Below are 19,346 nucleotides of genomic sequence, written 5' to 3'. Positions count from 1 at the left end.
AAATCATCAACACAGAAAATCCACAAGGAAACAGTGGCTTTGAATGACACTGGACCACTGGGCGCTGGATTTAAGTTATATTCAGAACATTCCAATCTAAAACAACAGAATACACATTCTTTTCAAGTGCACATTGAACATTCTCCAGAATAGATATCACATATTAGGCCACAAAACAAGTCTCAACAAATTAAAAAAAAGACCAAAGTCATACCATGCACCTTTTCTGACCACAATGCTATGAAACTACAAACCACAAGAAAAAATCTGAAGAGCACACATATATGGAGGTTAAATAACATGCTACTAAATAACAAATGTGTCAAATAAGAAATAAAAGAGGAAATTTTTAAAATACATGGAGAAAAATGAAAATGAAAACATAACAGTCCAAATCTTTGGGATGCAGCAAAAGCAGGAAAATTCGAAGAGGGTTCTATGATGGAAGTTTATGGCCATATAGGCATACCTCAAGAAGCAAGAAATTTTTCAAACAAACTTATACCTAAAGGATCTAGGAAAAGAACAACAAACAAAATGCTGAAATAGTAGAAACAAGGAAACAATAAAGATTAGAGCAGAAAAAAATGAAATAGAAACTAAAAATAAAATAGAACAGATCAATGAAATCAGGAGCTGGGTGTGGAAAAAATCAACAAAATTGGTAAACCTTTAGCTAGACTCATTAAAAAAAAAAAAAACTGACAGGAGACTCCAAAAAACAAAATCAGTACTGAAAGAGGAGAATTAACAACAGACACCACAGAAATACAGGGGACTGTTAGAGAATATTATGAAAAATTATATATAAACAAATTGAACAACCTAGAAGAAATGGAGAAGTTCCTAGAAACATATGACTTCCCAAAACCAAATCAGGAAGACACAGAAAATTTTAACAGACTGATTATCAGCAATGAAATTGAGTCAGTAATAAAAAGAACTCCCAAGAAAATAAAGTCCAGGACCAGATAGCTTCACAGGTGAATTCTACCAAACATTTAAAGAAGCATCAATACCTATACTTTGCAAACTACTTCAAAAAATAGAAGAGGAAGGAAAATTTCCAAATTCATTCTCTGAGGCCAGCATTACCCTGATACCAAAACCAGATAAAGACATTAGAAAGAAAATTACAGGTCAATATCTCTGATGAACATACTTGCAAAAATCCTCCACAAAATACTAGCAAAGTGAATCCAACAATACATTACAAAAAAATCATTCACCACAATCAAGTAGGATTTATCCCTAGGTTGCAAGAGTGGTTCAATATTCACAAAGCAATCAATGAATCAATGTGCTACATCACAATATGGTCACATCTATAAGAGAAAGGATTTTAAAACTGATCATTTAAATAGACACAGAAAAAGCATTTGACAAAGTACAACATCCTTCCATGATAAGATCCCTCAACAAAGTAGGTTTAGAGGGAACCTATCACAACACAATAAAGGCCACACATGAAAAACTGACAGTGAACATCACCCTCAATAGGGAAACACTGAGAGCTTTCCTCCTAAGGTCAGGAACAAGAAAAAGATGTCCACCTTACTATTTTTATTCAACATAGTACTGGAAGTCCTAGCCACAGCAATCAGACAAGAATAAAAGCATCCAAATTGGTAAGGAAGAAGGAAAACTTTCACTATTTGCAAGGACACAATACTCTTATATAGAAAACTCTAAAAACACTACCAAAAACTGACTAGAACTGATAAATGAATTCAATGAAGTCACAGGATACACAGAAATCTGCTGCATTTCTATACAGTAATAGTAAGGCCCCAGAAAGATATTTTAAGAAAATAATCCCATTTATAATTACATTAAAAAATAAAAATACCTAGGAATAAACTTAACCAAGGTGGTGAAAGACATGTATTCTGAAGACTATAAGACACTGATGAAAGAAATTGAAGATGACACAAACAATTGGAAAGATAGATATCCCCTGCTCATGTAATAGAGAACACATATTGTCAAAATGTCCATACTACCCAAAGAAATCTGTAGATTTAATGCAATCCCCATCATTTTCCACAGACCTAGAACAAACAATCCTAAAATTTAGATAGAACCAAAAAAAAAAAAAAATTTAGATAGAACCACAAAAGACCCTGAATAGCCAAAGTAATCTTGAAAAAAAAAGCTGGAGGTATAATAATTCCAAATTTCAAGTTATATTACAAAGTTGTAGTAACAAAAATTGTATGGTACTCAATGGAATATAATAGAAAGCCAGGACAAAACCCTAAGATTATATGGTCAATTAATTTTCAATGAAGGAAGCAAGAATATGCAATGGGAAAAAGATAAGTCTCTTCACCAGTTTGTGTTGGGAAAACTGGACATCTACACAAAAAAGAATGAAACTGAATCACTTTCTTACACCATATGCAAAAATAAACTCAAAAATGTGTTAAAGGCCTACCTGTGAGAAACAAAACCATAAAAATCCTGGAAGAAAGCACAGGCAGTAATTTCTCTGACATCAACCATAACAACTTTTTCTACATTTGTCTCCAAAGGCAAGGGAAGCAAAAGCAAAAATAAACTACTGGGACTGCATCAAAATAAAAAGTTTCTACACAGCAAAGGAAACAACCAACAAAACTGAAAGACAACCTAGTAAATGCCAAAGGACAAATCCAATAAAGCATTAGTATCCAAAATATAAGAAGAACTTATAAAACTCAACACCCAGAAAACAAACAATCCAGTTAAAAAATGGGCAGAAGACATAAACAGAATTTTCCCAAAGACATACAGATGGCCAACACATATAAAAAGATGCTCAACATCACTCAACATCAAGGAAACGCAAATGAAAGCCACAATGAGATATTACCTCATATTTGTCAGAATGGCTAAAATCAAAAACACAAGAAAAAAAATACACAAAAAACAAGTGTTGATGAGGATGTGGAGAAAAAGGAACCCTCGTGTACTGTTGGTAGGAATGCAAAGTGGCATAGCCCCTAGGGAAGACAGTATGGAGGTGTCTCAAAAAATTAAAAATAGAACTAACATACGATCCAGTAATCATGCTACTAAATATTTACCCAAAGAATAAAAGAACACTATTCAAAAGGATATGTGCACCCCTATGTTTATAGCAGCATTATTTACAATAGCTACATTATGGAAGAAGCTTAAGTGTCTATTAATAGATGGATGGATAAAGAAGATGTGGTATACATATACAATGAAATATTATTCAGTCATAAAAGAATGAAATCTTACTATTTGCAATGACATGGATGAATCTAGGGAGTATAATGCTTAGTGAAATAAGTCAGTCAGAGGAAGACAAATGCTATATGATTTCTCTTATATGTGGAATTTAAGAATCAAAACAAATGAACATAGGGGAAAAAAGACAAACTACAAAACAAAAGAGAATGTTACCAGAGGGGAGATGGGTCGGGGGATAGGTGAAATAGATGCTTAGGATTAAAGAGTACACTTATCATGAGGAGTAATGAATAACGTATAGAATTGTTAAATCACTATATTGTATACCTGAAACTAAAAACATCATATGTTAACTGTAATGGAATTAAAATGAAAAACTTAGTTAAAAAATTCATTTAGCTTGCAACTGTATGTCGGGAAATTTATCATTGATAAACAAGAATGAAGCAAAGTTTTATCTGCGAAGATATTCAAAACAGAATTGATTATGATAACAAGGAATAAGAAGCAATCTACATGCCCAACAAAACTAAAATAGTGATATATCTACATGTTATAGGTATAAATATATTCCATTTGGAAAGAATAACTAGTGGCCTGGTAAAATGTTCACAATATATTATGAAAAATAAAAGGTAAGACACAATGAAATAAAAAAATTTAACAAGTTTATGTGTATCATGAGAGGAAGGGAAAATGTAAGAAAATGCAACAAATTTCAGTGGTTATTTCATGGCAGCAAAATCACAAGTTACTTTTATATTTTATTCTTTTTCTTTTATATTCCCCTTGGAATATATACTTATATAGTCAAAAAATTAGTAATTTTTAAAAAACAAAATAGTCAACATTTTGCACTGTATATCACAGGAAGCCATCTTTTGTGAAAGAAATTTTGAAATGAGGTAGATTAAAGTCAATTTAGTGCATTTGCAACTGCAAACTAAGAATTTTATGCAAATAAGGACTGAACAGTTAGATGACCACTTAATGACCATACTGCTTTGGTTTCTGAACAGCAAGGACTTGACAAGAAGAATGATCAGAGGTGGAACCATACAGAAATAAGATATGGCTCTTAAACACTACTCACCAGAGAGACATTTTCCCTCCATCTAAGAAGGTGGATGCAATTCTTAAGGCTGCTAGCTAATGTAATTTTGGAGGAGCTCTCAGTCTTGCCCCAGTCTTTCTGAGGCTTCCACAGTACCTAGCTTTTGCCACTGTCACTCTGCACACAAGATGCACATATTGAATAGAAATATAAGGCCTACCTTGGAAAGTTCAGTACACGCAATATATCACCCACTGGAGCTAAACTCTGAGCTCTGGGCATGATCTGAGTGGCTGCACACTAACCCTTTCAGTCAGGTAGATGTCTTGATTATTATTTTTATTATTATTAGTTTCAGGGGCAGAATTAAGGGATTCATCAGTTGCATATAACACCCAGTGTTCATTATATCAAATGCTCTCCTTAATGCCCATCACCCAATTACCCATCTCTCCACCCATTTCCCCTCCAGAAACCCTCAGTTTGTTTTCTAGAGTTAAGTCTCATGGTTTGCCTCCCCCTCTGTTTTCGTCCTATTTTATTTTTTCCTCCCTTCCCTTATGTTCATCTGTTTTATTTCTTAAATTCTACATATGAATGAAATCATATGGTATTTGTCTTTGACTGACTTATTTTGCTTAGCATAATACCCTCTAGTTCTAGCCATGTCATTGCAAATGGCAAGATTTCATTCTTTTGGATGGCTGAATAATATTCCATTGTTATATACACACCACATCTTCTTTATTCATTCACCTGTTGGTAGACACATGGGTTCTTTCCATATTCCCGGTTATTATGTCAAAGTTAAGAAAATATCAGACCAGCATGTATTATTTTTTGTTTTTTAAAGATTTTATTTATTTATTCATGAGAGACACAGAGAGAAAGGCAGAGACATAGGCAGAGGGAGAATCAGGCTCCCTGCAGGAGACCAATATGGGACTTGATCCCAGGACCCTGGGATCACAACCTGAGCCAAAGGCAGACGTTCAACCACTGAGCCACCCAGGCGCCCCAGACCAGCATTTATTGTTGCCCTAAAAATCCTCTAATCTTTTACGATATTAATACGAGGCCTCTCAAGCCTCCTTGTGAGACCAACCAGTGTTGAGTGGCCATGTGAGTATATTGTTGAGTCCAGTTAGAAGACTTTGGCTAACCAAAGAGGAGACTAGGGATATGTTAATGACAGCCTTCCAACTTAGCAGAAATTAGGAATCCATTCCAAATGAGGAAGCCCTGGAATTTGGGGATTCAAGTTTATATCTCCTGTTGCTGTCCCTCTTAGGTCGCTTGCCTCTGAGCCCGCTTTCCTAGCTGTGCTCCAGGAATGAATCCTTACTGCCTCTGCAGCAAAGATGAGATGATAAGTTATACTGCTAAGACCACGGCTGTATTTGCTATAGTGCATGCTGTTCTCATTAAGAAAACTTTTGTCTGGAGGACCTGAGTGGCTCAGTTGGTTAGGTGTCTGCCTTTGACTCGGGTCATGATCCTCAGGTCCTGGGATCGAGTTCCTGCATTGGGCTCCCTGTTCAGCAAGGAGTCTGCTTTTCCTTGCTCTGCCCCTCCTCCCTGTTCGTGTTTTCTCTTTCAAATAAATAAATAAAATATTTTTTAAAAAAAAGAAAACTCTTAAGTAATAGGATCACTCCTTTTATGCTTAGCAGACACTGATGATGCCTAAATAGGAAGTGGCAGTCAATTGCTAAGTTTTAGATCCTGTTTCAGCAGTGGGGTAAACAACGTGCCAGAGTCCTCCCAAAATATCCCATGGCTCACTGTCCAGCCTTGTCCCTCCATCCCATGCCCAAGTCTTCCAGGAGTATCAATTAATTAATTTTAGTGTCCCAACAAATTGTCAAGAACTATTTGTGACTCGTGAACAACAGAAATGGTCAGTATAATAAGTCTGCCAAAATTCAGTGCTATATGTAAAGACTGATGTTGATTCTTACCTGGGTATGACAAGTGAGGTTTTATCCTCAAGCCCAACCCAGCCAAGTAGTGCCCTGCAGAAGCCTGAGGTCATAGCTTCCACAGGATACAGGTCACGCTGCCCCTCAGGTAGAGCTGCTATTCCAAATCTTAAGCAGGGTTGGTTCTGAGAATCATCGCTATGCATACCTGATCTGTGAGTTGACAGTGTAAGAACTTCAACAGAAATCTTGCTCAACACCAAATGAATGTCAGTTCATTTTAGCAGCACCATTTTATGGGGCCCACCAGTACCTATTCTGTCCATTCATATGCTTCCAAAGTACAATGGTGTCATATGAAAACAGGCATGCAGGGAGTTAGGACCCCAGCAAGGACTCTGCTCTCTTGGACACGTTCTCTTTTGCAGGAGCAAGCAATGGTGGCTCTTCCCCGTGCTGGGTGTCATCTCTGCATGCCCTCCTGATAGGTGCCTACACATGAGTGCCTGTTCCCTATTTGCAATATTCCTGGGTCCTTTCAAGTACAGGCTTTTTCACTGGGCAGTCTGGTAGGGGATCTTCAGACTCTCAGTAAGCACCACAGTCATAGATAGTCAAAGGCACAAATCACTGTTGGAATTTTCAAGAAAACAACATAAACCATCCAGCAAGCCCACAACCATTTCTTGACCCCTAGACTCAATCTGAATTATTCAGAATATCTAAATCATGTTCTGTGTTATGAAGCTAATCCCAGCAATAAATTTTTAATGTGTGTGGTTTTTTTTAGCTAAGTTCACCTACACTAGCATATCTCTAATTGCTAAAAATACACTTATCCTGCTTATCCTAGTGTTTAACAGTTTGCATTGCTATTTTTTTTTAATTAAGTGAGTTTAGGGATTAAACAAAGAGAAATTTAAAATGAGTTTTAAAGTACCTGAAAAATTCCATGAAAGAGAATCCATATCCATGCTGCTCTGCAATTCCTGCACAAACAACATTTGCTGATGCTCCAATCAGTGTCCCATTCCCTGGAATCAAAATTTTAAATGTAAAATAAAATCTCAGTTTATCTTGGTGGTAGCCTTCTATTCTTTTTTGTTCTGTGATATTTGTATCATCTCATAGGATTCTGATTTGATGATTACATGTACTATCAAAGTGATTACTGTGCAAATATCTGTTAGAAATAAAACACTGACAACCAGAAAATAAGTTCACTGTAAATACTGTAATCCATTTACAAATAAGACTACAACTGCTTTATGTGGTAGAAAACAGGAAATGCTAAGGAGAATTGGCAAATCACTGTGGCACATAGTGGCATCTATCTTTTAGAGGAAAATGTAAGCCAGACTAACAACCATAGGAGAGAACAGATGTTTTCAGAGCAGTAGAATGGGATCTCAGATAAGAACCACCTTCCTCAGGACTCCAGGCCCAGACAACCACCAGTAAACACGGTCTGTGGATGGAAAGATGGATGCAAACAACCAGGATAATAAAATGCCTCTCTGTGTGAGCCTTTTTTAACAGTGGGTACATGATCTGTGGGGAATTGTAACCTGCATGTGCATACATACTGGTGAGGCCTTATGGTGAGGGATGTGGCCCAAGGCCAGCGACCAACATGACTCATTCAGGGAAGGGTAAATTTGCTTGGTGAAACAATCGGCATCTTCTAACTCCCAATCACAGAGATCAGGGTTCAGGAATAGGCATATAACTTAGGCTCAGCCTATTTTACTCAGTTTTGACATGTATGCATAAACTACTCAGGAAAAGACTCTGTTTCCTAAGGACTGTTGAGCTGTGAGGCACAAATCTGGAGCTGCCTACTGCATATTGGCACAAGGGAGCAGCCTCTCTGAAATTGGACAACATAAGGAACAGAGCAGGAGAAGGAGGACCAAGGGTGAAATCTAGGCTGTATACACTGAGCCCCTAAGTGCCACCTTTTCTGAGAACCCAGCAACATATTATTTGTGGGTCTTCTGGAGCACTGAGTGTGGAGAGAAGTACAGAATAAATAATCTCAGAGTAACATGGACTTCTGGATTTCTCCACTGGAAGAGACACACAGACTGGGGCCTATTCCCCAGGAGAGGATCTTGTAGAAGATCTGTCAGTGCAAATGACACTCAGCTGAATACATGCTCCTGCTCCCCTTCTTCCTCGCAGTCTTTACCCTCTCCTTGAAACACACAGCTGACAACACAACCACTTGTCAGGCACGCAGCCCAGACTGCCTGTGCAAAGGCTTATGAAGGCAAGCTCAAGCCTCATCTTATTCTCTCTGCTTTTCCTCCAAAGAAGACTTAGACTAGGTTTGTTTTTGTTTTTGTTTTTGTTTTTGTTTTTTTCAGTGGAAGAAATGGAGTGGGGAGTCCAAGAGATCCCAGAGGGCTAGAGGGATCCCAGGAGAGACCCCAAAGGGAAGTGGAGGTATTCCCGCCATGAGCAGGATTCTACACAGTGTTGCTAACTCTGAGATTTAGGCCCAAGGGCCAGGACGAGAGAGGCCTTCGGGAGTCAAAGGCAGCCCAGCTGTCAGCCAGCAAGGGATGGGGACGCAGTCTTAGAACTGTAAGGAACTGGATCCTGGCAACAATCTGAGTGAGCTCAGAAGCAGACCCATCCCAGAGCTACCAGAAGAAACAGAGCCTGGGGACACCTTGATCTTGGCCTCATGAGACCAAGTAGAGACCCAGTGAGCTACCCTTATCTGGAGTACAAGAAATATGAGAGAATAGATAAAGTTTGTCTATGTGTTATGGTAATGATAGAAAAGGTCATGCAGGTGATTCTAGGATTCCAGGACCATTTTGAGACCTCTTGTCTCAGACACCTGCTAGAGCTGAGTCTATATTTTCATTTCAGTTCTAACATCTGTCTCCACCCCCTTCCTAATTTCCATTCATTTCTTGCTAACTTCCCAACCTTTGGCAGCTCTCCCTTCTACCCCAGCAGGCTGTTCTCTGTGAACAAATCAGCTCATATCCTTTGGGGCTCATGGGGCTCATGGGACTCTACTTCCTAGAGAGGTAGGAGATGCATAGCAGGCATGAGATCAGAGAGGCCAAGAGAAATGCTCTGAGGGCTGGGGTCACCAGGCCATGGCCAGGTAGTAGGGCTTCCCCAAGGAAGAGGAGATTTAGGAGGCACCAAGAGAATGAGAAGGCACAGCCAGCTTCAACAAGGCAAGGGGACATATGCAGGCCTCAGTGTGGAGTGAGTTCTGCTAGAGAACAATTTGAGAATGACAAGACCAAAAAAAAAAAAAAAAAAAAAGAATGACAAGACCAGATGTCTGCTCAGTGTCTCCTGAGGAAAATATTCTAAAGGTGTGGTACCTCATCTTCCCCATGACCCCTAGGGTCCCCAGTGTCCCTATGAAGAAACTAAGGCACAGAAAGGCAACATGGTGAAATGTTGGGGCTGGGAAGTAATGAGCCCAGGACTAGAGCCAGCTGTTTTGACTCCAGAGGAGGATCAGAGAGGGAAAAGCTCAATGTGCATGACATAGGCCCAAGGCCTTTCTGTAGACAGTCATGCAGGTTGTCTGAAGGTCTTAAGAAGGTCATAATGTACAAATTCCACAGCAATGATGGCCTCACTCAGCCTCTTTTTGGTTCTGTCACACCAACATATCCATCCCTTCAACCTGCCAGCCAGCTGGCTCCTGCTATCAGTAAGGAGACCTGCTAATGAGGTTCCACACCTTGGTGAGCCATCCTTCCCTGCAATTATTTCCCAAAGTCTGCCAAAGCTATCCCTACAGGAATGCCCATGATCCTCAGATGGTCCTGTCCTGCCAGCCTCCATTGCAGAGCATGTACCTCAGTGCCTGGGTGGTGTTTTCCCTGTAATCTCCAAGCACTGCTACTCCAGAACTTGACATGGTAAGCCCTGCTTCTGGATAGCATGGAGCTTAACACATGGCCCAGGGTACATTCAGCAACCTGTGTGAACTCTAAAACTAAAAAGCAACACTTTTCTTCTCTCCTGTTAGGGATTAATGATTGAAAAAAATAGCCCCTTATTTCCAGTTAAAATCCTATTGCCTGGATCAATAGTATCTTGTCATACTGTAATTGGTATGAATTCCTCAACTGCAACAGACCACTTGTCAGAAAATGAAAGCCCCTTTCTATTTCCTGCCTGTTGCCAGGGGACACTGGCTCAGTAGGTAAATTTGTTCCTGAGCACTTCTGGATCCGGGAAATGGAATGGGAGATTTTCAAAGATCTAAGGAAAGGGATAGAATCTTGGTCTTCTGGCTGCATGATGAAGAGGGCTGGAGAGAGGGGTAGAGTGAAGAGCCCCATGGCTCAAAATCTTTCCTTAGAAAGAATATGAGGCAGAGAAATGAGCAAGGGCTGGACTGACTTCTCTCAGTAAGGCAGTTGTTCAGCTTTTGTATATCTGACTCCTAGCCACCTTTTCAGGAATATAACACAGATGGCACGATGGAGATTGCTATTCCTCCAAAAGCCTTTTCTGCACTGGGATATGGCCTCATAGCCTGAGATCCTTCCCCAGATTTGCCTTTCAATCACCCCTTTGCAGGAAGTCATTCAGCATCCTGAATACCTCATAACCTGGGAAGTGGTACCTATTACCTATTAAGTCTCACTGATTACTGTTTCTTTCTTAAAAATTCTTTATTTCAATTCAATTAATTAACATATACTATATTTTTAATTTCAGGGGCAGAATTTAGTGATTTTCAGTTGCATATGACACTCAGTGCTCATTACACCAAGTGCCCTCCTTAATACCCATCACTCAATTACCTCATCCCCCTCATTCACCTTCCCTCCAGAAAGCCTCAGTTCATTTCCAGAGTTCAGCATCTCTTATGGTTTGGCTCCCTCTCCATTTTCATCTTATTTTATTTTTCCTTCCCTTCCCCTGCTCATCTGTCTTATTTCTTAAATTCCACATATGAGTGAAATCAAATGGCATTTGTCTTTCTCTGACTTATTTCAGTTAGCACAACACCCTTTAGTTCTATCCACGTCATTGCAAATTGTAAATTTCATTCTTTTGGATGGCTGATTTTTTTAAGAAAGCTTTCAGCTATATGTATCAGAAAACCTGGATAACAGTGATTTATACACAATGGAAAATAATCTCCTCCCATGTAACAAGAAGCCTAGGGACAGAGGGCTGCCAAGCATCAGATCAGTGTCATAAGTAATTTCACAAGTGGGTCTTCACAATTTTCTTGGCCTCTCCCACTCATCACAGATGGTTTCATGGTCATATTTAAGGTAGGAAGTATGGAGAAGAAACGGTATCAATACATTTTTATCAAAAGGGTAAAATCTATGTTTAGAGGCTCCCAAACAGATTTCCCTCATATCTTCTTGGTCAGCAAAATGAGACAAACAGTGCAGATGAGCTACCAGAGCAACTATTAACAGTAGAGGGACACAAGAGAGAAGAGGGTAGGAGCAGTGTTGGGTTAGCCAGACAACGGGCCCTGCACAAGTGTATTAGAAACAGAGTATATCAACAGGTAGAGTAGAAAGAATGCTAGATTTGGATTCTGAAGACCTCCATGAAAGTCTCAACTCTGCTAAACCATGTAACCAAGAGTGATCACTGATCAGCTCTGTTATATTGATTAAGCTGTTTTTGGTCATGAGAAAGGAAGATTAGAAACAGTATGATGTTGGTAATACAGAGAGCTTATCTCCTCTGACAGGCAAGTCAAGACTCATTATTAGTTGCAGGGTTCAGTGGTGTTTTTCAGGACCAGTTATCTCCACTTGTATGCTCTTCCACTCATCAACACTCAGACTTGGCCCCACACTCAGTCTGGAAAGGGCTTCAGGCATCTCATTACCACATGACAGAAGACAGTATCCGGAGAAAGAAGCAGGACCACTCTCTTGCCTAAGATTTGTTCTCAGGCTCAGGGAAATCATTACCAGAAGCCCCTCTATCCCCACAGAATAACTCCCTCATGTCTCCTTGACTCCAAATGACTTTGGCAAGGAGCAGAATGCACCTGGCTACCCCTGCTTTATCATCACTGGGGAAGAGATGTAGGTGAGTCAGTAACCTCTGAATAAAATGAGGATAGTCACCACCTTTCCTGATTAAAAATATGAGGGTACTATTCAAATGTCAATGGTTGTTGTAGCAATTTAATAAGATGCTACCAGACTTTCTTATGGTACTCCACAAATGGCATGTGTTCCATGTGGTAAGGAGAAAAAAGCCCTAGGTGTCACTAATGAGGCTCAGGCCTCCTTTCCTGCTTCCATTTATAGAGGAGCAAATAGGTTTTGGTATGTGCATGTGAACAGCTGTTGCCTGTCTTGGCATGTCTGGATAGTCCTACATGGAAAGATGATATATGGATCTAGAGACAAAACAACATTTTCAAAACTATGTCTCATTTTTGATGGATATTTTATAAATTTATAAAGAATCTCCAATTTAACATCCTTTATCAGCCAGTCCAAGTTGGATCAAATATGCCATGCTCTCAGACCACTGATAATTTCCCACTTGACAGGAAACATAAAAATTAACTCTATGCTGGAAATCCCTTTGGTAAGTGGAAGAAACACCTGTCACTCGAGATCTGAATATGACCAAAGGGAAGCAACAGGTTTTAATGCAGCCACATGTCTCCCGGATTGTCCACAATCCCTAGGTAACTTTGAAAAGACAACATGCATGGACCTAAAGTAGTCTTCATTTTTATTTGTTCTCTATGTTTTAATCAGTAGATATTTAAATTATCTTTAAAATTTATTTTTAATACAACTAAAACATGGATATGGCAACAAATAAAATAGAAAAGCTTGATAGTCAAGGAAATTAACAACCATAGCATATTTTACAAGTAGCTAAGACTTCCAAGGTTGGATGTGGGTTCATTCCAACTGGGAAACTCAGTCAGCAACATTTATACCATCCAGACTATGTAAATGCAACCCCTGTAAGGCCAAGACCATTTACTATCTACCAGGACCATGGGCCAATCAAGTCTCATTTCCTATGTTCTATCATTTGCTTAAGGTCATGTTTCATTTTAATTTGCTCCAAATTTGAACACTATTTTTGTACCATTTTTTGCTAAACCTAGTATTTCTAATTTCTTGTTCTCAACGTAAAGAGACCTTAGCCAACAAACTCTGGAGCTGGGCTGCTAGATTCCCAGCTTTAAGATTTACTACTTGTATGACATTAGGCAGGTTTCTAAGCCTCCATAAAGTTCCAAAATTTCACAAAGATGGCATTAGGTATGTATCCACTCATGTGCTGCTTCTACTCAGGAAAATTCACTTCTATTATTGTTTGGATAAATTCCTTCCTTCATTTCAGTGTCTTTCCTGAGATTTTTCTTAGAAGTCAAATATTGGATTTCTCATAATGAATTATTTTGTGTTTTATTTTTCTTCTGTAATTTATTGTTTATTTCCTTGACTTTATTTTTCAGTCAGCCTATCTATCCATATTTAATTAGTTTAGTAATTATGGATTTAATCAATAAGAACATTCTTCCCTCTGCCTTTTCCTTTTTCTATTATTGCAACTGAAGTTTTATTTGAGGTAACTGTATATTCACATGAAGTTATGAAGAATAATATAAAGAGATCCCATGTATCACTTACCAGTTTCCTTCAATGGTAAGGTAATTCAAAATCATAGTACTATATCACAATCAGAACAGTGACATTGATGGTCAATATACAGAACATTTTCATCACCAAAATGATCTCTCCTATGGCCCTTTTACAGCTGGACACACTTCCTTCCACCTTGCCCTGTACTTAACCCCCACTAATCACTAATCTATTCTGCTTTTCTACAACTGTATCTCTTCAATATCATATAAATGTAATCAGACAGACTGTAATCTTTTGATATTGACTTTTTTTTCACTCCATATAATTTCCTGGAGATCCATTAAGGTTACTATGTGTGTCAATTCATAATTTCTTTTTACTGTCAAGTGGCATTCCGTGGTAGGGATGTACCACAGTTTTTTTAGTCATTTACTATTGAAGGACATCTGGTTTATTTCTACTTTTTGGCTATCACAAATCAACATTTTTACGTAGGTTTTGAGTTAACATAAGTTTTCATTTCTCTAGAATAAATGCCCAGTTGTACAATTGCTGGGTTTTATGGTAGTTGCAGGTTACGTTTTTTAAAACACTGCCAAACCATTCTCCAGAGTGATGGGACCACTCTATAGCTCCAATGATAAGTGTATAAGTGACCCAGTTTCCCCACATCCTTGTCAATACTTGGTGTTTTTGCTATTTTTTTATTTTAGCCATTCTTACAGATATGTGATGATATCTTACTGTAGTTTTAATTTACATTTCTCCAATGGCTGCTTATGTTGTACATCCTTAAAAATAGTTAAATTGTACATTGTGTGCCATGTACATTTTACCACAATTTTTAAAAAAGTAATTCCAAACTCTGAGTCGATGAAAGAGGATCCCTTACAGAGTAAGTGTAAAGTTAACACTCAGCACAACTGGGCATCTGCAATCCAGGAACAAGTGTCACTCAATGACCAGAGTTACTAGGTTAAAAAGATTCAAAGCCTTAATACATTTATTATTCATTACAGCTGAATCCCTGCTTTCAAAGGTGCCTCAGTCAAAAGGCATTTATATGTATTTTAGGTTATTAGTCATGTAAATGGTCTATGTTAACTACTGTCCTTGATAATCCCACCCACATTCATTCTACATGTTCTGGGGAATCAGCACTAGCCCAAGAGGCTTCTCACCTTTTGAGACCCAGCTCAAGGCTTTCCTCTCTGGAGGACTTTCCCTGAGATTCCCTCTAGGCTCTGTCTGGGACCTCTAAGTACTCTGTGCATTCCTCCATGAGAGGACACATCTGTTTCAGGTGTAACCTTAGCTTAGGTCACTATCTCCCCACTCAAAAGCAGAATTCAGGTTACAGCAGATGCTTAGTAAGGTTTAATGAACAAAGCCCCACATAACAGACATATTTCCAGGTGCCCCTAGATTCTGTTTCTATCACTGATGTTAAATGTAGCTGTGAATACAGTTATTGCTTCTCCTGGGGTTAATGCTTAAATGGGGGCATTTTACCAGATCTATAGTCTCATAAGTAATCGAAGTCTAAGTTGCTGAATTAAATGAATTAGCTCCCTCCAGAAATCATAGCAACTTCACTGAATTATATTAATCCCCCTTTATAAACAAAGAGATAAACTAAACAGAGAGTTATTGATTTCATAGTCAGAGAGTAATCAAAAAATGAAGCAAGCTGGATTACCTAAGCATGCCTGGATATAAGAATAAAAACTTTAAATGTATCTGGTGTGTTTATCTAAGATTCTCCAAAATCCTCTTGTGTTCCCTACGGTGATTATGCCTCCTAAATATGAGCAGGACTCTAACACAAGCTCCCTCAAAAGATTATCAAAACCCTTGTTTGCTTACCAGAGGTTAGTCTCTTTTGATACTTTCACTAATTTACTTCTTAAATTCTCTAAAGGACAATTCCCCTGTCCAAAAAAGAACAATCTTTCATCCTTTTTCTTAGTCTTAAGTTAGAGTCTCTAGATTTTTATTTACTGATTCATCTTCCCCCCCAACCCTTTATGGAGGAAATAAGAAACTGCACTGAAGATGGTTTCTGATTCAAAATCTGTTTCTAAACACAAGCCACATCTGTGTGGGTGAAGTATGGGTGCAACGTGGGAGCACATTCACTTTGAGATTTCAGTAATGATCATCCTCAGGCTGCAGTCTTAGAATGTCAGGGGAAGTTCTGCAGAGGGCGGGAAGTGACAAGCTTACAGAGGAATAGAAGAGCTCTAGAATTGCTTCAGTAAAAGCTGAAGATGGCTTTTGACTCAGGAAATCATCCAAACTCTCCTTAATTTACCTTCATGTAAACCACCATGTATAAACCACCACTTTGAGGTAACTTCTGTGAATGCATCACACCCCCTTACCTCCCAGGCAGGCTCCAAGGGCCAGGGCATATATGAGCGGTGGTGCAGGCAGGCTGACCTCAGGGTCTTGGATGAGGTTCAGGAGCACAGGAATCTGTAAAGGAAAGGAACACTACAGTCAAATACATGGAAACCCAGAAGAGTTTCCCTAATGTGATTGATTTACAAAATCTAAAGCACTTTTTCATCAAACTGTAAGAAGCATAGGATGTTCAACAGGAAAACAAAGTAAACTTCAGAATCCACAGAACCTTGAGTTTGAGTCCACGGAGATGTTTTTGTTTCCAGCCATATGACCAACTAGCTAATCCTGATTTTCCTCAACTGCCCTAACTTCTGTTGTGGATCCTAAGTGGCATAAAGTCCTGTAGAACCTCTAGTGGCTGAGACCATGACTCTTACCATCTAACCAACATTTCTTAGCCTTGCAGTGGACCAAGTCTTATACTAACTCCACGCACATATCATGTTATTTAATCCTCAAACATCCCTCAGGTCTATTTGTCATCCTTCAATCGATAGATGGGGAAATCAAGGTATGGAGAGAAACATATCTTATAAGTGATCAGACTGGAACCTGAGCACAGTTCTCTGATTCCAAACTGCACAATGGTAACCATGTGCTAAACCACTTCTCAGCACTGCTCTCTGTGCAGTCTTCCCAACCCTGCTGATGTTCATATGATAATAGGTATCAGATTCAATAACTAGAAAGTAGTACTCTAGTAAATCATGCTAGGATCCAGTGTACCTTTCTGACAAAGATGAATTTCATATTATTGTTATCAAAGAAACATGCAGCAGCTGTGAGGTTTCTGTAAGGAATTTGTGTTCCAAAAGCATGTCCCCTTGTGGATCATGTTGCTAATGTAGGAGAATGTAGCCAGGGGGAGGATGTAGCCAGGAGGCCTGCTTCCAGCTGGCTTGGGGGGGATGTTGGTCCATATTGCCACTGCTAGGTTCCTCAGGGCAGCAAACAAGACAAGATGTTACGGAAGGACCATTGAATCTGCTGCCCCAGGGCCTTGTGTGTACATCTCTAAAGAGCAGGTGAGGAGGGTTCCAATGGTAACCCATTCAGAAAGGATTTCCCAAAGTCAAAAGCAGAAAGCAGAAACCAATGTGAGGATATATGACATATGATTTCATTTGCTGTAGAGAATCAAAGGACAGCAGAACTATGCTCTGCTGGAGAGCAGGTCACTTGACATCATAAAAAGTAATGCCTAATTGTTTAATTAGGAAAATTGGATCACTCCCTAGTTCTTTATCCCTGCAGTAGGACTTCACATGCATGCCTCTGCAGTGGCCCCAATGGGGCAAAAGGATCCACTTCCCCACCCCACTGACACTGGGCTTTGACCAATGAAAGGTAAGTGGACTAGAAAAAAGCATCCCATGTTATTGCAAGCTACTCTGGAGCTTCAGGTTCGGCCATGAGAAAAGTATGCCCTAGGAAATACTGCTGCCCTATGGGGGCCCCAGAGGAAGGACACATTGAGGAGATCCCATCTGCCCCAGCAGAGACTGACCGGCAGGCTGCAGGCAACATGCAGACCTATGCACCTGCTGCACACACTCCTCTCTACCAGCCTACTGCACATGTTGCTCTGCCAGCTCTGCTTACAAGTATCCAGAATTGCCTTATAAGGTCTGAGAAAGAGCCCTTAATATTTGTTGGGTCACAAGGAGCATTTTAAAAAGCTCATGTTTCCCCCGCCCCTAATATTTATTGGAAGAGAAAACATCCTGGGAAATCTCTCTGATGCAGACACAGAAACTCCTGGCACAGGGGCCCTGAGCAATATTCATTGCATGTTTCAATCTTTGCTTTTGTTGTCTCATGATGAACCCAAATGCTGTCACAGAGAGTTTCAAACTTGAAGTTTTGGCTCTTTGGAGGAGTAAACAAAGCACAAACTAACACAGCACTGGCCATCTGTCTTCTGGAACCTCCCCTGGCTTTCCCAAAGTGGCTGATGCTTTATATCACATTATGGTGAACTTACTTCCATCATCACATTTAACACACGCCTCACTTCTCCACCAGGGTGGGACCATATTGACTTGTCCACGTTCCTTTGTGTCTTAAAGCATTCAATAATAAGTGACCTACTGCTGCAGTATTTGTCTGTTAATGCTATGTCTACGTAAGAGTTCACATAAGAGACAAAATTCCGTGTCCTCATAGAGCTTATATCAGAGTAAATAAATAAATAAATAAATAAATAAATAAATAAATAAATAGGATGTCATAGAGGACGGCAGAGTAGGAAGCTCCAGAAATCCATCCACCATTCCACCCAAACAATTATTGAAGTCAGCAACTGTCTGAAGTAACTATTATCAATTTCCTAGGGCTGCCATAACCAAGTAGCTTGAAACAACAGCAACACATTGTCTCACAGTTACAAAGACCAGAAGTCTGAAATCCTGTTAGCAGGACCATGCTTTCCCTGGCAACTCTAGAAGATCCTTGCAGCCTCATGTAGTTTCTGGTGCTTCCCAATAATCCTTGCTTATAGGTGCCTCACTCCAGTTGACATGGCCAGATTCTCTTTATGTGTCTTCATATGTTCTTCCTTCTTTGCATGCCTGCTTATGCTTCCAAATTCCCCCTTTTAGTAAGAACACCAGTCATATTGTATTAGAGTCCATCCTAATGAACTAATTTTAACTTCACTATTTCTATAAAGACTCAATTTCCAAATAAGGTCACAATTTCAGGAACCTGGGATTAGGACTTTAACCTAACTTTTGGGGAGATACAATTCAATCCATTACAATACAGGCAAACCGGGATCCCTGGGTGGTGCAGTGGTTTGGCGCCTGCCTTTGGCCCAGGGCGCGATCCTGGAGACCCGGGATCGAATCCCACGTCGGGCTCCCGGTGCATGGAGCCTGCTTCTCCCTCTGCCTATGTCTCTGCCTCTCTCTCTCTCTGTGACTATCATAAATAAATAAAAATTAAAAAAAAAACAATACAGGCAAACCTTCTTTATTGCATTTTATGGTGCTTCACAGATACTGCTTTTTTTTTATATATAAGTTGAAGGTCTGTGACACCCCTGCATGGAGTAAGTCAATTGGCAGGCCATTTCTCCAACACTATTTGCTCACCTTGGGTCTCTGTGTCACATTTTGGTAATTTGCACAATATTTCAAACTTTTTCATTATTATTTGTGTTAT

General features: G+C 39.4%; 1 protein-coding gene across 3 annotated transcripts in view; it reads right to left on the bottom strand.

Annotated features, from left to right (window-relative positions):
- The window catches only part of OCA2 (OCA2 melanosomal transmembrane protein), a 391,444-nt gene that overhangs the window by 92,592 nt on the left and 279,506 nt on the right, over positions 1 to 19,346 (bottom strand). For all 3 annotated transcript variants that reach the window (XM_025982265.2, XM_072737021.1, XM_072737020.1), the window contains 2 exons: positions 16,157 to 16,250; positions 7,118 to 7,211 (listed from right to left, as the gene is read on the bottom strand). In XM_025982265.2, the coding sequence (XP_025838050.1) occupies positions 7,118 to 7,211; positions 16,157 to 16,250 (188 nt within the window). The remainder of the gene's footprint in view (positions 1 to 7,117; positions 7,212 to 16,156; positions 16,251 to 19,346) is intronic.

The sequence above is a fragment of the Vulpes vulpes genome, chromosome 14 (genome assembly GCF_048418805.1).
Source record: "Vulpes vulpes isolate BD-2025 chromosome 14, VulVul3, whole genome shotgun sequence".
NCBI lineage: Eukaryota > Metazoa > Chordata > Mammalia > Carnivora > Canidae > Vulpes > Vulpes vulpes.
This window is presented reverse-complemented; position numbering and strand designations above follow the sequence as displayed.